This window comes from Ictalurus punctatus, chromosome 10 (genome assembly GCF_001660625.3).
Source record: "Ictalurus punctatus breed USDA103 chromosome 10, Coco_2.0, whole genome shotgun sequence".
Classification (NCBI taxonomy): Eukaryota; Metazoa; Chordata; class Actinopteri; order Siluriformes; family Ictaluridae; genus Ictalurus; species Ictalurus punctatus.
This window is the reverse complement of record NC_030425.2, coordinates 4,928,850-4,950,000: the sequence shown is the minus strand read 5'-3', so window position 1 is coordinate 4,950,000 and position 21,151 is coordinate 4,928,850. Positions and strand designations below refer to the sequence as shown.

The window sequence follows — 21,151 nt, the reverse complement described above, 5'->3', positions numbered from 1 at the left end:
ATTGCGTATGAATTTAAGTGTGAGAAAGTGGCGACGTTTTGAATTTTTGGGCTTTTTTTTGGGCTGGGCACTTCCAGTTTTAACTGAATAAGTACGATTTATCGGTACTTTCTCCTCCTTGCAGAGCAAGATATCTGTATTGTTGTAAAGTTGTGGCTGGTAATACAAATTCCATCCCACTATATAGTGTTTACATAATGTTTAGTTTGTTCTACAGTCTGTGGTGTCTTTTTTTTATTAATTTTTTACATGTAGTGTGTGTGTGTGTGTGTGTGTGTGTATCTAGATGTACAAGTTTTCTCTTCTGTGGTCGAAACAGTTTCCCTTAATCTTAATCTTAACCCCTTAATCTATTAGTCTCATACACATACTGTAAGTCTGGGTGGTGGGTGTGGCCGTTCATACTGGTTGAACTTTGTCAGTAAAGTTGGTACAATAAAGCCCGGAGGCAGCTTGAAAGTGTGTGAGTGCAAAGCGTGAGTGACGGACCGAAGGTGAGTTTCGTGAGCTTTTTACCTTTCAGAATCGCTCGAGAGCGTTGTTTTATGGTCTGCGTCGGAAATGTATACTATTCTGAAACACAGAGAGGCAATCATAGCTTGATGAGGTGTAAAATAAATAAATAAATAAATAAATAAAGCGTAATCCGTAGGACTAATTGAAGCAATAATGGTGATAGGGTGAGGTTTTTCATTTTTTTTTCACCCTCACAGATATTTGTCAGTGGTGGTCACATGTTTCTGCTTAAAAGGTTATAATGTGAAGAAAGCTTCATCGACATGCAGGGAACATTCGACGAAATGTGCGCTCGGAAAGTTTAAGGGAGGAATGCTGAAGGATATACATCTAATACATAATTTAACAATAACTTTCATCTTAATCACTGACGGGGTGTTAACATTTAACTTGAAGTATTTATCACGGGCAATAACACTGAGCTGGCTTAGCTAAGTCTCTATTTTCAAATGAATAAGCCATACAATGTGTGAGTGTTCATCAGTGGGATGAGGGTTTCTGATCATTTATTGACATAAAGAAGATCCAAGAAATAGTTTGGTAAAATAAATGCAAGCCAGTCTTTAACCACGACACACAGCGGGGCAAAATAACCTCAATATATCGAAAGTAATTTCACGCCTATGTGATATTTCCTCTATATGGTGCGTCACTGCTTTAGAGCTCTGCAGTAAAGTTTTGAAATTTAAAAAAAAAAAAAAAAAAAACTTAGGACAACCCTTTTAAATGGTGTCGTCCAATCAGATGCATGTAGATGGAAAGTTCCAAGAAGTGGCAGTGCAGAAGGTTTATCAGGGCCGTACAGTCCACTGTGTCACGCTCGGCCACCTTCTGACAATCAGCTAAACCCCTGAAAGCCATGTAATTCAGCTCACACGAGCAGCCTGTGTTATCTAAAGAGTTTCGCTACGTGCAGCCGGATGAAGTGTCTCGTCTTTATCGCTGGAAATATTTCGAGCGTAAAAACAAGTCTTCATCGCCTTCACCTCGGCGTGGCCGTAATCCCTTCGTAGTTATAAGGCAGGTAAGAGACGTGTAAAACTCTGCATCACTCAATCTGTCTTTATTATTTACTCAAATACTGCAACTCAATTCGATTCGATTTATCTGAGAAACTTGATGTTTTCGCATGAATGTCTGACCAAAAATTGTATATAGGCTTACAATTCCACATACAGTGGAACGCCAAAGTCTCGGACCGGTAATGTGAAACTGTCATCGTAATGCAACAATGTTTATTACAAATGATATTATGGGCTTGATATGTTACTTTCCGACTTGAGTGAAAAGTAGAATCTTTGAAATATTTTACGTGAATTTCAGAGTTTCTTAGTATTTGGTAGCGCTGTCAGAGTGTCACCTGAACACTTCAATAGAAGAGATAAGGAATGAGGAAAACCTGACCTTTAGTACAAGGCAATTAACATGGATAATAGCACAAATTTGCTTACATCTGAACAAGATATTGAACATTTACTTCCTGTGTTTGAAGTATTTTTGAAATTCCACAAACTGTTCATTTCCAATTGTAAATAAAAAAAATTATAAATAAATCCCACACATATATATATATATATATATATATATATATATATATATATATATATATATATATATATATATATATATATATATATATATATATCACACACCCTGGATGACTTGATCATTCAGGCGTCCAGCATTATGTTCTGATTTCAATGCAAACCCCTTTGTGTGAAATAAATGTTTTGTTTGAAAACTAAAGCTTACATTCTTTAAAGATAAAGAAGCTTAAATTGTAAATGATTAAGTGAGGGCGTGCCGATCCTCCTGCATTTCTCACGACATCTTTATCTGGCATCATGTGCTTCGTCATTAAATCTGGTCTACCTGTTATAATAAAGTAGACGTATTTCAAGACATGACTTCCATATTTTTATTTCAAAAATGTTTTTTGTTTTGTTTTTGTTTATGTTAGCAATGCATCGTCAAGCGTACTAACTATTTCCATCACTTTCCAAGGAAATAATAAAATAAATCAAGTTAGTGGTCAGTTTTGTTTTTGTTTTTTGTTGAAAAATTGTAACGATGCAGCACTGAGTCAGCGAATGAATGCGGTTAAAATTAAAACGATGTCTTGATTTTACAGAGACAGTCAAAGAGTTCTCAAGATGTACAAAGCCGAGGGAAAGGGAGGACTCTGAGCCACTCGTATCAAACTTCTGAATTACAAGACCCTGTTCCTGCTGAGGACCACCGATTATCCAGAATCACCATGGATAGCGTTCCTAAACGGTGGGTGATGAAACCTTTGACACCTAAATTAGAGAGGTCTGACTTCCGGAGCTTGTTGAGCCCTGGCAGTGAGCCATATTCCTTAGAGAAGAGCTGGAGTCTCAGCCAGAATGGTGAATCCCATCGATCCAGCTTTGATAACATCTCAGTGACCCAGTCCTCTGTGAGAGTCTCGAATGGAGAGGGTTTTGAGGATGTTGTCCATGCCAAGCAAGTGGCTGTGTTTGAAGACAGCAGTACCAGTGACTGGCAGCCTAGTACACCTAACAGCCCAGGTTCTGCAAGCAGTGTAGACTCCCGCATGGGATTCTACTCCTTTGTGGATGACCCAACAAGCCCAGAAGCTGAGAAGAATGAGGTTTACATGGTCTCACCTCAGAGACAGGCCAAACTATCAACTCTAAAAGAGAAGAGTAGGTTTAAGCTGCAGACTTACACAGAAGAGAGACGACCTGAGAAACTGTTCCAAGAGACTAATGGTGATTACCGGTACCATGTCGGTGACTCACCAGGAGACGACAACGATGAAGAGAAGCCAGATCGAATGGAGATCATCCGGAGTCAGGCACCTAAAAAGAACGCTGTCTTCAAAGAGCAACGGAGTGCCCTGGAGAACCCGGATCTTACTCACTCCCCCCAGCGTCTGGTTGAGGGATTTAGTCTGTGCTATAGCCCTGTGAGCACTAAACCTCTGCAGTCTGAAGCAGAGCCTGGCACCATTGACAACCAGCAGATTGACTTCAATGCAGCACGGAAACAGTTCCAAATGATGGAGCGCACAAAGCAAAACCCCTTAAGGAGTTCTCAGCCACCGGGACTTTCTCCAAAACTACGGGAAAGATCGTTATCCGCAGGGGCTCGACTTTTAACAAAGGAGACCCTAAAGGATGACTCTTGGAAGAGACAAGAAGACGAGGCAATCCCCGTCAAAGAGGATCTAGAAGATAGGATTCAGACTAGCTCGATGGACAATCTAGACTTGGGACTTGACAACCAAGGTGTGGCCTCCACAAGTGTTGGAAGTTTATTCACCGAGCCTTCCATATTAGAGAGCACGTCTGTGGCTAGCATGAGCGAAACACCCATTGAGCGAGAGATCCGAATAGCTCAGGAACGAGAGCAAGACCTCAGGCGTTCACGAGGTATATTTCGCTCAGACACCTCAGAAATGGTTGAGATCAAGACCAAGCCTATTCTGTCCCTACCAACACCACAAATAAAGCCTATCAAAGCCAAAGAGCCCAGTAGAATGAGTTTATTCTTTCAACGTGAGATGGAAAGGGTTAATCAGAGCCCAGGCCTTTATGACAGAGGAAGTCTACATCATCAGGGTGAGAGGAAGAATACTTTTGGGTCTCTATCAGACCAGCTGGATATTATTTCTTCAAGCACAAGCCCAGGCATAACTCCCACTGGTAGATCTATTATTACAGAGGACGCATCAATTACAGAGAACCCTGTGCATGTAGAACAAAGGGATGTATTCGACTCTGCGGAGCCTCTCTCGCCCTGCTGCCCTCATCGACACCCAGATGAGACGATGCTTTGGAGGGAAAGTACTGCAAATATTCCAGACAAAACATTTGGAAGGAGTCCATACAGCAAGGAGTGGGCTGAAAAAGAAAACGATAAAGTCAAAACTACAAACCAACCATTTTGGATGGGAGATTATAAGCCAAAAGTGTTACGGAGAACCTTCACTCCGCCGAACCCTCTTTCCTTTCCACCCGAACCTCTAAAAAGCAGCAGATCTACAGGAGCTTGGAGAACTCTTTCTGAGAGCTCAAGTGAGTGGCCCCGCATGTTAAACGCCCCAGATATAATCCGCAGAGAGATTGAAGAGAACCTCAAACGAGAACAGGAGCTTCAAGAACTACGAGAAACCAGCAATCCCTCAGGTTCCTCAGAACCCATATTCACCTCGGATGAGGTGTCTGAGCAAAGGCATAATGAGCAAACGCTAATTAGGAGTTCTGATGACAATTTAGTGGAGGTAGACGCTGCCCTACCACAAAAATCTACACAAAGGACCAGTTACAGTTCCTCCTATTCCTGGAATGCGGATCCCACCCCTGTGACCAGTACATCAGTGCCAGGTATAACAATCGATTGTTCAACTTCAGCATGGGTGATTATTTTTGAGTCAGGCCAACAATTTTTTGTTTTTACAGTAGGATTACCTGTGCAGGAAGCAGGAAGTTCATATCTTATTATATTGCAAAAGGTCCTTAGTGGTTCAAATAACAAGAATCCTGATATGACCCGGTGATACCAGCAATATATTCACAGATTACACGTTGTGGAATTAAAACACGGAAATAACAAAGTCCTATGATATATCAGTTGGCTTGCCAGCACAAACTCAGATTAAGAATGTACTAACAATTCAGTATCCGTACATCTTTGATCTTTTTATTTATTTATTCCATTCAAAAATATATCGGGCTGCGTTTATGTTTTTCACACTAGGATCTCCTGAAAAACTTCGATCATGGCACCTTTAGTTTGAACCCACCCATTTTTCAACTGAACAAAAATATTGGAACATATGACTGACGGGTGTTTCTTGTTACCCAGGTGTGCCCTGTTAGATTGATTGTTTAAACAATAAATAGCTCTGAATGTAGCTCTAATCTTGTTTTGAGCGCTGGGTTTCACCTCGTTGTTAAAAAGAATAAACCAACATGAAGACCAGAGAGCTGTCTATGGGAGAAAAGCAAGCCATTTTGAGGCTGAGAAAAGAGAGAAAATCTAACAAAGCCATTGCACAAGCACTGGGCATAGCCAATACAACAATTTCACATGTCCTGAAAAAGAATGAAACCACTGGTATACTAATAACCAAACATTGAATAATTTGGCCAAGGAAAACAACAGCAGTTGATGACAGAATCATTGTGAGAGCTGTAAAAAAAAAAAAAAAAAAAACCCCAACAACACACAAAACAAACAAAAAAACAACAGTCAGTGACATCAACAGGAACTTCCACAGAGCAGGCGTGAAGGTATAATGCGTGATTACAGTCTATATGTTCCAATACTTTTGCTCAGCTACAAATTGGGCGGTCTGCCACCAAAGGCGCCATGTTCTAAGTTGTTTAACGCATCTAGATGTAAATATCAGGACGTGAAAGCTGAAATTCTGATCTATCGTCTCATATCCATCTTTTGATCTCAAACCCAATAGTCTTCAGTATATAGCAAGACCAACGACCTGGCCTTGCTTTTCCGGTACTTTCCGAAGGGATGTGAATAAGCTTTCTGTTTTGCACAGATTTACTGCAGGTAACTGATTAACTTTTGGGCTACTTGTTTATGGACATCATCATTGTAGGGTGAGACAAAATAGCTTACCTAATTAGCGTCTGAACTTTGATCACATGCAAGGTGTACGAGGAACCGTGCAGCATCAAAAGGTTAATTATTGATCGCATGGACATGAACTTATCAATGGTTCTATATTTTAAAACATTTACAGGCTGGTCCATTATTATAAATGATTCATTTGATATTAAATCTGACAGATTATTATTTAAAACATTTTGTATTTGTTTGTTTGAGTGGTATATACCAATATATATATATATATATATATATATATATATATACGAAAGGCCCCATTTCTCTTCCTCAGGCCCCCGTTCAAGACTTTCCTCCATCATGACAGCCCAACCTTGGAGTGGTCCCAAGCCCACAACTCCTGCAGTCCATAAGGCAGTTCCTACCCTTCCTTCTAGTCCATTAACCTCCTCCCACAAGGGTCTGACAAAGACACTGCTGGATGACTTTGAGGAAAGACGAGTCAGACTGAAGCTTGACGAGAGCTCTGTAAGTGCGCAAGCTACATTTCCCCGAGTATTCCCTGCTCTTGAACTTTCACACAGAGTTAATAGCTAGAAATCTCCTGCACTCTGAATTGCCATTAACTGCGTACGCAACACATAGAACTTGATCAGACTCCCCTATATTCAGCTAAAAGCACAATCAAATCAATCATTATCATTATATAATCGAATCTAAAAAAAAAATTAAAAAATCATCACAGTATATCCTCCATCCTAACTGTGATCGGCTCTGTTCTGTCTTCCTTTCCAGTATGCTGGGATTCAGCCTGTTGATGACATTAACAATGAGGTAACAGATCTGGTCCGTATCTAACTCATAGCGTAACTCTAGACCTGCACGTCCTCACTGGCGATTGTTTCTTTCCCTGCAGGTTGTAGAAGTGACTCGTGTAACACGGCACAAAAACACAAGGGCTCTGCGCTGGGAAGCTGGTGTGTATGCCAACGAAGAGAACAACTGACTCTGGACTTGCTGTGCGAGTGGAACGTAATCATCTCAATACTAATGCTAGTAGCAACCAACTCCAGACTTGATTATCTGGACAGGCTGGATTTAACTGACACCTTGTACTGTACTTACTGAGGCACCACCCTTTGGTGGCTCTTAATTATAGAGGGAACATGAATTCTGAAGGCCATCAGGAGATGCAGAAAACTGCGTCATGGTATGCATCATGACTAAAGGGCAATGGACATTATGTCATGATTTGAGTGTTCTTGGGTGGAAACATGGTTTCTATCTCAACGACAGGAATGAATATCTCACAATCAGTGCCTGATCACTGCCTGATGTTGGGCAGAATGGTATAAAATACCCCAGTTTGAAGAAACTTGCCAATAAATGTCAACTAGTTCTACAGTATTACCAGCATATATATATATATATAAATAAATGGAGGTTTACACCCTGTAACAAATCAATCAAACAAACAAACAAACTAAAAACTTGTAATCATAAATAAAAACATCAAAATCTCTAACAGTTGTCTCTATCTTAACACAGTCCTTCTATATATATTTTCATTGTAAGGACATTGCACTGATTTTATCTGTAAGTTTTAGTGAAAATCATGCTTCTTTTTTGTAAATTTACTTTGTGATCTGAAATATCTGTTTCTTAGTTTGTTGTTGTTGTTGTTGTTGTTGTTTGTGTACAGTACCACGTAGGACTGATTAACGCAATATTAATTATATCGATAACCAAAAGGAATAAAATAGGAAGCGCAGAAAGTTTAAAACTGACTCTTCGCAGAACGGCTTCTCCCCGAGGACATGGGTGGAATCGTTTACCATCCGGCAGCTCCTGCGTGTCTGATGAGTGACCTCGGATTGTGTTTTGCAAGGCCGGAACAAGCGCTTTCAGCTCTTTATCCTGCTTTCAGTGCCATTAGATTAATTTATAACCTCCAACAAAGGACATAAAGGACGCACGCACGTGCATAACTGAACAGTAGAGGGAGCAGGAGTATTGAATTCAGTAGGGTTCAAAGACGTTAGTGTTTTCACCCGTTCAGTGACCTCTATCTAGGATAATAATGTGGAATAACGTGGAACAGTGTAAGCAACAGTTGGAGAAAGAATTTGCTAGAGGATTGATTTGAATCCTAAATCATAACCGATGTGTCTTTCTAACCAAGAAAAACCCAGAATGAACCGATACTTCCGTCAAACAGGAATATGCTAATTTGTATGCTAATGTGATATTTGTATGAAGATTTGATGATTTGGAATAAAACTGAATGAAATTGCGAACCTAAAATCTTTTTGCCTTATTGCACTTTAGATGAAGTAGGCATCGTAAACGATCACCATAAGGCAAGATACTACAAGTAGAAACAACCTTTTATCTTTTGAGATTTTTGGAGAAATTGTATTTATCATGTCTGTTTTAAAACTGTAATAAAAATATCAAAAACTCAGCAGAAGCATGTTTATTTCACTGTTTTGTATAGTTTTTTTTATATGTTATATATCTCTGAAAAGGATATATATATATATTAGGGTATATATAAAAGTATATATATATATATATATATATATATATATATATATATATATATATATATATATATATATATATATATATATATATATATATATTCCTGGTATGTCTATGCTTACGTCATTTTGATATACAGGTCCATTTCCTTTATAAACCTTATAACCCGTTCGAGTGGAAGAATATGAAGTCACATACACTGTACTGTATTTTTAATACCACTTCTCTCAAAATCTCAAAAAAAAAAGTTTTTTTCTAGATTCAGATCCAAATTCATTCACTTTCATTCAGTAAAAATATTCATTCTAATTCTTATTTAAAATGCCAGACAATACATAGGAATTTCCCAGAATGCTTATGACTCTTGGATTTATATTAGATCTACTAAAAAAAAAAAAATGCTTCTAAGGAAAAGTGGTGTTTTCTCGTTTAAACAATAAATAATGTTTAAAACTGTTTCACGACTTTCTTTGGCGCGCATCTTAAAAGTGGAATGAAACGACGAGATGAGATTTTTGTGACGTTTTATCATGTACGCCTGGCATTTATGCATATTTAATTAGACGAGACCTCACTGACACTACTAAATGTAAAATTTTTTTTTTTTTTTAATGTTTCAATACAAAAAAGAACGCAATTAATCAACGGGCAGAGATTGATTATGAAATGTATTGTTTAGAAATATCTACTCTATTCACTATTTAATGATGATCTCTGTGCTGTGGTGCTTCTGGGAAACTCGACTTTATTCAGTTCTGGGTGTTTGTATGGTGAATAGTGTATGTACGATGTTTGGGATAAGATTTCTAAGCAATAACGAGTCCTAACGCTGGCGGCTCCCCAATGCAGCTCAGATTTAGCAACTTCTGCAGATAGAGAGGGCATCCCTTATTTTTCCCCCTCTTACAGTTTCACTTCACTAACACGACTTCCTTCTTATCTGCTGGTATTTGTAAAAGCATCGTCAGTCTTTCTTATTATAGCTCGGGGCACGCAGCCTGTGAACTGGTTTCTTTACTTGTATCATTCTAGTCCATTTAGAAAAGGAGATCAGAAAAACCAAAAAAAAAAAAAAAAAAGAAAAAAAAAAGAGTGTGCTTCAGGTATGTACGGTTTTCTCAAATAATTAATTAATTAATTATTCATTTTTTAAATATAAATAGAGAAAATAAAACTGTTGTTGTTTACAAGGGGAATCAAAAGCCTAGTAAATTGGTCATATTTTGGGAGCGTACATGCATTAGGCAGGCTGGCCAGTATGTTGGATTTAACCACACGTCTTTGTAAATGATCTTAAAGGCGAATCCTCCGTAAGACACCAGAAGATCTGCCGGATAATGGTGAGTTTTTTTACTTTAGTGGAGCCAGTGGTGGTTATGCACAAACTGGGCAGCTCCTTTTTTGAGATGGCTCTCACCCTGACAGTGTACAACCACTCACTGGAAATGGCAGGTGGACATCCTGACCGAGCTCAGGCAGCGTCGTCGAGCTTCTTCCTCATCCACTCCATCATCTCGGCAGTAGCGTCCATGATTTCCAGCTTCCCACTAGGCCGCATCGCAGACCGACAGGGACCTAAAGTGTTTTTGGTCGTTCCTCAGATGGGATCTCTCATAGGAATGTGCTTTCTGGTTGTCTTCCTGTTCCACAATCTACCCGTGGAGTTCCTCTTCCTCGGATCCATGGTGTACGGCCTCAGCGGAGGTCCTCCTGCTTACTGGGCTGGTGTGGTGGCTTTGGCGTCACTCAGCTCTAAGCAGAAGCACCGCACGTTAAAACTCAACGTTGTGGATCTCTGTGTTGGCATTGCAGGGGTGCTGGGTGGTCTACTATCTGGGTATGTCTACCAGATAGGACATCGAGGATTGGTCCTGCTAATGACCGCCATGCTCTTCACTGCGGCGGCGCTTTTTCATGCCGTGTTTCTGCTCTCCAGTTCAAGACAAAAGAGTGATGAGAAGGAGCGTCTACTGTCAAGTGGTGAAAGGATGGACAAAGTCGCAGTAGGGCTGTTGATGTCAGCCATTGTGCTGTTTGATCTGGGTATGATCGGAGCAGAGAACGTTCTCACGCTCTACGTGCTTAAGCCTCCATTGAGCTGGGATTCAGTGTGGGCTGGTTATGGCAACGCAGCCACAAACGCCATGTATCTGAGCAGCTTCCTCGGGGTGCTAGCGCTATCCGGTGTGCTAGGAGATGTTGCCCTGTCTCTGCTCGGCATCGTGTCCAACTGTACAGGAATGGCTATCATGGCATTCACAGTGGAGAGTTGGGTCTACTTCATGGGTGAGTGAGATGAACAGGATAAACTAAGCTTATCCCTTCCCAGAATGCTCCTTCTCCAATAATAATACTATAATTTCACACTATCATTCATGTAATCCACGATCACGCGTATTTATATGTGTATTTGCTCAGTTGATGAAAATAATTTTGTGTATTCAGAGCTATTCATCCCAGTCAAACCACTGATGCTTATCTAATATTTTCTGTGAACCTGTTTCCTGAGTAACAGCACGAGGGATAATGATGTTTGCCTGTGTTCCCATGCCAACGCTGCGAGCGATGCTTTCCAAAGTTCTGGACGCGCAGCAATACGGTAACCGAGGCATGAATCAAGAAGCAGATTAGTTGTGACAAATGGAAAAAAACCCCCACGTAGGAACTATATTTGAGTGAAATAACTCCAGGGTGATGACATTCTATCGCAAGTTACTCCATATTTCACATGATCATTATATTGCAACACGTATGACTCAATGAGAAAAACGAAAGTATGAGAGAAAGTATAGCGTATGCACAAATATGTCATTTCAGTAGGTTCAACTGTCAGATATTTCACGTATCAAAGATAGTACAGAGCATGTTGAAATTATTTCAAATAAAACTAGAAGTAATAAAAAGTCCATAATGCTAATAAAATATGCCATATAACAATGACTGTAAAAATTTGTATTCGTAAAGGGAAGGGTCACTGCAAATCAGACTGAGCACCTTTATCCTGTGATGAAGCATCCTCTGATTGCTGTAGGATCTTCCAGGGTAACCCCACACCCATCCACAGGGTATGAGGGCTCACTGAATGATTTGATGGGTTTCCAGAACCCAATTGAACACCAGTGGGATATTTTGACCAACCACCATCATCAAAACACTGATTTCTTCTGAGAATGGTGTTTATCCCTCAAGTACAGTTCAGGAGATTTAGAATCTATGCCGAGGTGCACTGAGACTGTCCTCGAGGCTTGTAGTGGCTTGACCCTTCGTGCTGGTTTTACCTTTAATTTTGTCACCTGTCTGTAAATATATCCTGTCAAAGCAGGAAAAACAAATACTCTGCTCTATCTCTTTTTTAGGACGTGTTTTCGGGCGGCTACAGTTGGCTCTGGCTGTGACGGAACTTCTGTCTACGGTGCTCTTCACCTCTATTTACCCTCTGACTCTGAACTGGTACAGCGGCCTCTGTTTCCTTCTCTCTTGCGCCATCAGCTACCTCAGCATCATACCTATCCTGTGAGTTTCCCATTATGCGATGCAAGGTGGTATAGGACCACCTGCTTTTTGCTCTGAAATTCTGCTGCATGGTACCAGGTGAACATGTGCTCGACATAAGAAACGCGTTAACTTGAACTTCAAAAATATACAGAGAGTTGAAGAATAGCAGGGCTTATATGATTATCTGACACTTTTAAAGAAGCCGTATCATGCACGTTGCAGCCTTCACGGCGTTAGACATGACCGCAACAAATTGTACGGTATGCGCTAATATCCTTTTCGGCGTAGTTAGCTTTGATACATTGTTTTAAAATGCGTTTTTATCTCAAATCCTTTCATAACAAATGCTATATACTTTTGTTTTCAGATACCTGACGTTTAGGCAGAGGAGAACTGGGTACACAGCTATATAAGTGGGGGGAACCTCTTTACTCCAAGAATTGTACTAGCTATGAGAATGGAAAAGCTACAAACACTATAAGACCCTTGACATTTCCCCAAGTGTCTCTGCTTCCACTTGGGGTGAATTTTGGACACAGAGTAAGAATGTCAAAATATTTCAATAAGCTTCCCTGCATCCAGACATACAGAATAAAATCCTGCACTAGGAATCCCGCAAGGTTTTCCACCAGTTTACTGCTCTCCATCCGTTTCACATAATTCCCCGTGACGCAATCCTCCGAAGATGCCCGAAACTCAGACGTTAAGTGAAAATTGCTCAAACACTGGGGATTACAATGCAAATGCTCCTTCCTAAAGAAAGATTCCTATTATTCAGAATGAGGTTAGGCAGGGCTTCCTGAGTGCCACAGCTGATGATGCTGCACTCCTGAAGCTCTTCAACTCCATCATCCCTTTGAAGGATCAGGAGGATATTAAGGATATCATTTCTGCAGTTCCTGGCATGTGAACTGCAGTGTCTAGTAGACCTTAAATAGCTATTTGGTTATGCATAAGCTCAATGGGAAAACCATGGTTCTTAAGAGTTAGTGGACTTGTGCTGAAGGTAGAACAGCAAAGGGGAGAACTCTCCGGTTTGGGGAGTAAAAGCCACTCCTGGAAGCTGCCTCCAGTCATCATGAACTGTTCTAAATGGGACAATGTGTGTTGAAGTGTGTTACTGGAAATGTTGTGACAACGATAAACGGCAGAAATGTACATAAAACGGGAAGACCATTCTACAGTGTGTTATTTTATGAAAGCATTCATGTTGGATTCATCATTGTGGTGTTGTTCATATTGTTCGCATTAAACCGAGGGCAGACATTTCTGGACAATATTACTATACAGTGGATTTATATATATATATATATAAAAAGTCTACACACATCTGTAAAAAAAAAAAAAAGGCAGGTTTTTGAAAAATGAAACCAAGATAAAATCACACCAGACCTTTTTCCCCAGCAACTGAGCAGTTGAGGGTTAAGGGCCTTCCTCAAGGGCCCAGCAGTGGCAGCTCGGCAGTACTGGGATCTGAACTCACGACCTTCCGATCAGTAATCCAGCATCTTAACTACTAACCATTTCCACCTTTAGTGTGATATAGCAACCAACAGAATTGAAGTGAAAAAGAAAGAGAAAGGTTTTTTTTTTTGGCTGGGGGGAGAAAAAGAAAGACTATAACAACCTGGTTGCATAAGTATGCACACCCCTTAACTAATATTTTGTTATATTCTGACTGGACCATTCAAAAACATTGATCTTCTTCTTCTGAAGCCATTCCTTTGTTGATTTGGGATTGGGATTTGGGTTGTTATCGTTCTCATAGGTGAACGTTTTCCTTCATCTTCATCTGTCGGACAGAGGCCTGCAGGTTTGTGCTTCTATCCAGCTGAAGCCAAGCAGCCCAAAAGCATGATGCTGCCACCACCATGCTTCACCGTGGGTATGTTTTCCTTTAGGCAATAAGCGTGTATTTTGCACCAAACATATCTTTACGAATTATGCAGAAAAGGTTCTACCTTGTTCGCATCAAACCATAACACATTTTGCCACATGGTTTATGGTGATTTACGTGGGCTTGGTTGTTTTGTTGGGTTTTCTTTTTCATGTGAAAGAGCTTCCATCTAGCCACCCTACCTACCCCATAGCCGTGACATGTGAAGAATACAAGAGATTGTTGTCACATGCAATTGTTTAATGTCTTTAATCTTGCCAAAGGTGTCTTGGCAGCCTCCCTGATAAATGTTCTTCTTGTCCTTTTGTCTGCTTTGGAGGGATGTCCTGTTCTTGGTTCTTAATGTTACTCTTAATGTTACTTTTGAGCATGTGGTGGCTTAGTGGTTAAGGCTCTGGGTTACTGATCAGAAGGTCGGGGGTTCAAGCCCCAGCACTGCCAAGCTGCCACTGTTGGGCCCTTGAGCAAGGCCCTTAACCCTCTCTGCTCCAGGGGGCGAACCGTTGGATGAAATGGTTGGATGAAAATAAACAAATCCTACAAAAACATCTGATCTCTATTTGGGTTTAATCAGAATCACTTCATTGATGAGCGGTGTATGATAATTACATTTGAACAGGAGATCGAATTGAGATCATTCTCTTTTCAGAATTAGGTTCATTCTGAGCACAGTCACACGACCCATTATAAAAGGCTGTGCACACTTATGCCACCAAATTATCGTAGGCTTTTCTTTTGTCCCCCTAAAATATTTCTGTTTTTCACATGAATTCTATTGGTTGCTATCTCACATTAAAGGTTGAAAAAGATCTGACATGACTGTTCACAAATAAATGCAATTTTAACAGGGGTGTGTAGACTTTTATAGCCACTGTGTATAAAAAAATAAAAAAAAAAAAGATATACAACCCATCTACACTACACTACACAGTGTTTTCACCCTTTTTGTAAGGCAATTAATTATATATTTAATAAAGAACTGTGAAAAAAAAAGTGCACAAAATGCTACCTGTGAGTGTGGAAATACTGTGCTGAACACTTGATCATGTGCAATATTGATCTTTCTTCGTTTGGCCTGCTTCCGTCGCTGTATTTCTGTGGTATCATGGTGTTATTTTGTAGGCTTACAGCCCAATGATTATCAGAACTAGGTCCAATCTTTTTCTGCTTTATAAGTCTGCACTTTCTGGTGTCTGAGATTTTTTAAACGTGCAATCAACAATCATATTTGTCTACGTTGTCATTTGCAGAGCGGTCTGCTTTCGCATTTTTCTTTTTTTCTAGAATAATGAAGTGAAACCCTTCTCAGAAGACTGCTTAAAATCCTCCAGAGTGGCACAAGGTCTCTAAGCGATGGATTGTATACTAGTGTATACCCGTAGACGGGGGGTTGGGGAGATGGGGGTTGGGGTAGTTCGAACGACCCCCTCCAGGTCCAGAATTTAAGACCGATTTTCACAAGACTCAGTGGGGGGGGGGTGTAGCATGGGTCAAGGAAGAACACCGTAAATTCTGACCAATATCCGTCCAGTGGAACAAGCTAGCTACAGAGACCGGTTCAGAAGGTTTTTACCCTGCATATGTGTGATGTTCCTCTGTGTTCCTCTGTGTCGGCGTGCCATTCACATGTATGTGTGTGTGTGTGTGTGTGTGTTTGTACTGGAAAAGGTGGTACATGAACTTAGTAGGCAATTTGACAACATTGTAGTAAATATTTTCGGTGCATCAAAAAGCGTGCTTGTTATGATACCAGCAGACAAGCAAATCCAGCACAGACTAGTGCATAAAAACCCACCGAAATGAAGTATTTCAACCTCATAGTTAAATACAAAATGAAGGGAAAAACTCCTCCACTAGGTTGGCTACATTTACATTTACATTATTCATTTAGCGGACGCTTTTATCCAGAGCGACCCACAAATGAAGAAATACAAGCCAAGCGATATATCAAGAGGAGAACAATACAAGTCGTGCTACTATACAACTATACAAGACCTTTAATTGAGCTCTAGAGAAGCAAAGTGCGCAGAGTCAAGGTGTACGTGCCAGAGTAAGGTTTATTTATTTATTTTTTTAGGGGTTATTTAAGTGCTCTCGGAAGACATGAGTCGGGCCTGTACTGTTTGAAGACTTCCATATCTTCTCATCTGAAGCACTGTTGTCGTTTGTGCTGTACACAGAATGAAAGTGATGATTCTTTCTTAACAGGAACGGTCATGTTTCCCTCTGAAATCAGGCATCTCACTTCTACACTCTTTTTTTTTTTTTTTTTTTTTATAAATTCTGGCTCTGGCAGTCCTTGAACCAAGCCCTTGGACACTCCACATATCTGTATATTATTATTTGCTGTGACATTAGGGGTGGGGTTAAAGGTCTGAGCACATGCTGATTATCTATGCGTGCTTTTTTCGACCAGAGACTTAAGATTCAGGCTACTGAGACACACCTCTGACTCAAAATGCTCATTCTATCTCGTTATATAATGTCTCGTTTAATAAACAGCACCATCCCACTCTCCCCTTCAATCTGCTCACCTGGAGCTAGATCTGGGCTCAACATCACAAAGGAAAACGCAATAGTCCTTCCTACGGCACTAACAATCGCCAAGAAAACCATGCTGACAAACTGGAAATCAAAGAATATCACACATTGGAAAAAACCTAATCACTGACTACATAACAATGGAACAACTCTCTGCCTCGATCGAAAATAAAACGGCCAGATTTAGCTCTAATTGGACGCCACTCATCACCTATACACACCAGGGAATCACCTTGAAATAGCCAACAATACAGCTTCTACAGACCAAGCACATAACCAAAGCCATACCACACATACCACTCAAACAGGATGCTCACAAACAGACGCGACTACATCACACACACACACACACACACACAACATTCACAGAAACCAAAGTTGGTGTTATATATATTAATTAACTCAACTGGCATTCCAAATACTACTCTTTGCACACCCTTCACATACCCCCCCATTCCGACCGCCCTGATAAGTACCATGTCCTAGTCACGTCTACTGTCTTGTCTTGTCTTGTCTACTGCTCTGTCTTAACAACTATCCTCTGTTATGTTCCACACCCACCACTCACCCATACTAATCTTTAAATATAAAGCACGACACATCTACAAATATAAATGAAATAAAAATAAATGAAGTCTTCAAATCGGAATGGTTCCCCGTGGTGGGGGTGGGGGGGGTGGGAGGGACCGAAAAAAGCTTATTAGTCTGCACTTACGTAGCGCTTTTATCCAAAATGCTTTATACTGTGTCTCATTCAGACACTCACCAATGGTAGCAGAGCTGCCATGCAAGGCGCTAACTTGCCATCAGGAGCAACTTGGGGTTCAGTGTCTCGTCCAAGGATGCTTTGGTATGTGGAGTCACGTGGGCCGGGAATCGAACCGCCGACCCTACGATTAGTGGACGACCCGCTCTACCACCTGAACCACAGCCGCCCATTCATTCCTCGTCTACTTAGAAAAGTGCACATCACCCAAATAGTAGCCCATTGAACTTCCTTCGCTTGCCATCAAGTTCTTATCATTTGATTACGTGAGATGGAGAAACCGGCAGGCAGTCCCGCTTTCATACTTTCAGCAAACCAGGTGTCATTTAGATCTGTGTCCTTTTCAGAGATGCTTTCCGTATGTGGCAGTTGAGCTCAGATTTGAACACGACAGTGAGCCCATGTTACAAAACCTTTTGAAGTCAGCCAGCATGGCATCTGTTGCCCTGTGTCCATGAAACACTGAGGTGTAAATACTTAGGGTAGAGACGGGTGGATGGTGACAGAGAACTAATCTGATCTTTGTTAAACAAGCCGTATATTTCACTTTATTCCACATTGTTAAACCGGCCTTATTGAAATCCTGATCGATGCTTTTGCTCTATGAGCTACAAATGAGGACAGAACTCTCTAATACTAGGCTATATGTCTATGTTTGTTAGTCGTGAGATATCGCTTGTCATACCTCTGCTACCATACTCAATTGATCTCACTGATATGGATGAGTCGCTGCTTTTTTTTCAGGAGGGTGTTGTTATAAACAACTCATTCAATTTTAATTACAGTGACAATTACAATTCAACGCTATTGTGCGTCATAACCTCATTTACTTATTTATCAATAAGGACAAACCGTAAAATATTTTACGTCTGCAGTGTTTACGTCTATAGCGTTTGCTGGAAAATTCGATTTAGTTTGACCAGCTGCCAAAACACAGGCCTAGATTATGAACCTGGTAGACCATCTTGATCAGCTGTTAAAAAGGAAACACTTCCTGGATTACTGCTGCTAATGTTACATCGTAGACAGCAAAGAAAATGAATACAACCGCAAGGTAATAAGACGGTCTACCAGTTTGGCCAGCTCAGCCTGTGTTTCGGTTGGTAGCCGGTTAGAGGAAGCTGGAGTTTTTCAGCAGGGTGAAACCTTTCTATTGTACTAGCCTATAATAAAGTTGAACCACAGGGGGGGAAATGTGGTGATGTTACTTTTAACATACCATTTAGTACGGTGGTGTGCGGTTTCAGTGTTTTGTGGTAAGGTGTGACTTTCTCCAGGTGTTGGTTGTTCAGTATTTATTAGCAATGACCTAAACCTAACACCAGGTGGCACTCTAAAATAAAAGCACCATCAGGAAGGAAAAATCCCTCCATAACTCATCCAACAGTAAAGTTTGGTTGAGAAGGGATAATGGTCTAGGGCTGTTTTTTAAGGTTTGGGCCATTGCTCCTTAGTTCCAGTAATAGGTTAATGTAAATGCTAGAGCGTACAAAGACATTTTAGATAATTGTAGGTTTCTAACCTTGTGGCAGCAGTTTGGGGAAGACCCTTTCCTGTTCCAGCATGACTGAGCGTCTGTTCACAAAGCGAGGTTCAAAAAGACATGGCTTGAAGAGTTTGGTCTGGAAGAACTCTAGTGTGCTGCACAGAACCCTGACCTCAACCCCACGGAACACCTTTGGGATGAATCGGAACCTTTTCCTCCAATATCAGTGCCTGATTGCTCAAATGGCCTTTTGACTTAATGAGCACGAATGACCACAGACACAAACCAAAATCTTGTAGAAAGCCTTCCCAGAGGTTTTACAGTGGCTCTACATAGATGTGATGGTTGTGTGTCCACATACTTTTGGCCATATAGTGTATATTCCATCACCTAATCTAATGCTTGTTTTATTTTAATTTACACAACTTCTCCTTTATCTCTGAGACTGCTGATTACCCAAGACATGTTTCCTCTTTGAAGTTCTCTCATTTTTCAACTGAAGCTAAAAGCCTAACGCTGCTCACAAACAAACAGCGCCGCTAATGCTACCTTCAAGTCGAGTTTGGAGCTCATAATTACAACGGAGTGTGTATTCAGGTGGTTTCAGACAGGAAAAATGGACGGCATGAGAAAACTATTGTAATGACATTTTTCATGTATCATCATCACTGATAAGAGGTTTACTTTGCCTTACTGAAAGAAGAAGCTTTTGAGATATTTTCGGACATCATAGCTTCATTTTTTTTTTTGTTTTAACATTTTCCCCCAAACATATAAACACTGGTTTAAGTGGTTTTCCTTATATACACTTTTAGACTGGTTAGAAGTGCATTTGGATAATATAATATAATATAATATAATATTAGAACCCCGAAGGATAAAGGAAAATATAAACCACACGATACGTGCCTTAATAGTGTTTCGAAATAACCTATAAATACTCATTCATTCATTCATTCATTCATTCATCTACAGTAATTGATTTTTCCTGGTCAGGGTCACTTTGGGTCCAGCACCCATCCCGAGAACACTGGGCATGAGATGGGAATACACTCTGGATGGCAAACCAGTCCATCACAGGTCATCACTCACACCTCACACACACATTCACACCTACGGGCAACGGTAATCCACCTACCATCATCTTTTTAGGAGGTGAGATGAAACCGGAGAACCTGAAGGAAACCCACACGGACACAGAAGAACATGTGAAACTCCACACAGACAGTAACCTGAGCTCTAGATTGACTGTGCCACCCTCTGTGCCACCATTTTATACTATATAATCATATAATTTGGAGGCTCAGATATAAATGTGAAGGACCTGGAGAGATTCTGTATGGAGGAACGGTCTCAGATCCCTCGCCATGTATTCTCCAACCTCATCAGGCATTATAGGAGAAGACTCAGAGCTGTTATCTTGGCACAAAGTATTGATTAAAAGGGTGCCAATAATTGTTTATATATATATATATATATATATATATATATATATATATATATATATATATATATATATATATATATATAAACCTGTGTTTTGTTTGCAATTGTTTGATATCCATGAGAGTTTGTTTTTTTTTGTGAATGTTTTGAACAAAGGATCAAAAGGTTAGACAATAAAGACAATTTTTCACAGCATTCTTTGCTCATATTTACCAAGGGTGCCAATATTAGTGGAGGGCTCTGTATAACAAAAACCAAAAGGAAACATAAATTACCCCTAAACAATACTACTAAAATAGAAACTTTTATCCAGAAACACATTTTTCTACTACTACTACTACTACTAATAATAATATAAAATTTCACTCAGTGTTTTACTCTATGCAAAGGACAATAACACTCATTTATTAGTTTATCTTCAGATGGGAAAAGTGGAACGCTGGCTGCAACTCTGCATACACTCATTCATACCTTTGTCGTACTAGTCAGTCCAACCAGCATGTTTTTGGACAGTGGGAGGAAACCAGAGAACCTGGAGGAAACCCACATGAACGCTGTCACATAGACAATAACACAAGCTCAGGACAGAACCGGGTCCCTGGGGCTGTGAGCCGGTAACACTACCCATAAACAAAGTTAAACGTGAATAGAAGAAAGGTGTTTAGTATGAAGTACAAAGTTTAAAGCAAAAAAATTTAAACATACACATAAAAGATCAAAATTAAAGTGTTACGTCAATTATTAAAGTGCTAAAATAAAGAAATATACATCCTGTGCTGCTTTTTACAACTCTTTTTTGTTTAGACATGGTATTGACAGTCCCATCCGTGTTACCGAACCTCACTTCACTTAGACACAATACGTATCAGTTTTTCTTGCAGCG

The 21,151-nt window shown here is 40.2% G+C and overlaps 2 protein-coding genes across 4 annotated transcripts in view; both read left to right on the top strand.

The window, feature by feature from the left end:
• misp (mitotic spindle positioning) overlaps positions 1-8,387 on the top strand; it is an 11,001-nt gene extending 2,614 nt beyond the window's left edge. Inside the window, exons 1-5 of one of the 3 annotated variants that reach the window (XM_017477642.3) lie at positions 264-494; positions 2,648-4,889; positions 6,428-6,621; positions 6,889-6,927; positions 7,010-8,387. In XM_017477642.3, coding sequence (XP_017333131.1) covers positions 2,774-4,889; positions 6,428-6,621; positions 6,889-6,927; positions 7,010-7,099 — 2,439 coding nt within the window. In that variant the 5' untranslated portion in view covers positions 264-494; positions 2,648-2,773 and the 3' untranslated portion in view covers positions 7,100-8,387. Of the gene's footprint in view, positions 1-263; positions 495-552; positions 1,541-2,647; positions 4,890-6,427; positions 6,622-6,888; positions 6,928-7,009 lie in introns of those variants that run through there. The other 2 variants (XM_017477641.3, XM_017477639.3) reach the window with 2 other exon arrangements.
• A 1,144-nt stretch (positions 8,388-9,531) lies between these two features.
• On the top strand, positions 9,532-15,125 carry si:ch211-262i1.4 (thymic stromal cotransporter homolog). Its single transcript, XM_017477734.3, has 5 exons — positions 9,532-9,740; positions 9,937-10,923; positions 11,153-11,236; positions 11,994-12,150; positions 12,500-15,125. The coding sequence occupies exons 2-5, from the start codon at positions 9,975-9,977 to the stop codon at positions 12,543-12,545; spliced, it is 1,236 nt and encodes a 411-aa protein (XP_017333223.1). The 5' UTR covers positions 9,532-9,740; positions 9,937-9,974; the 3' UTR covers positions 12,546-15,125.
• Positions 15,126-21,151: the final 6,026 nt, after the last annotated feature.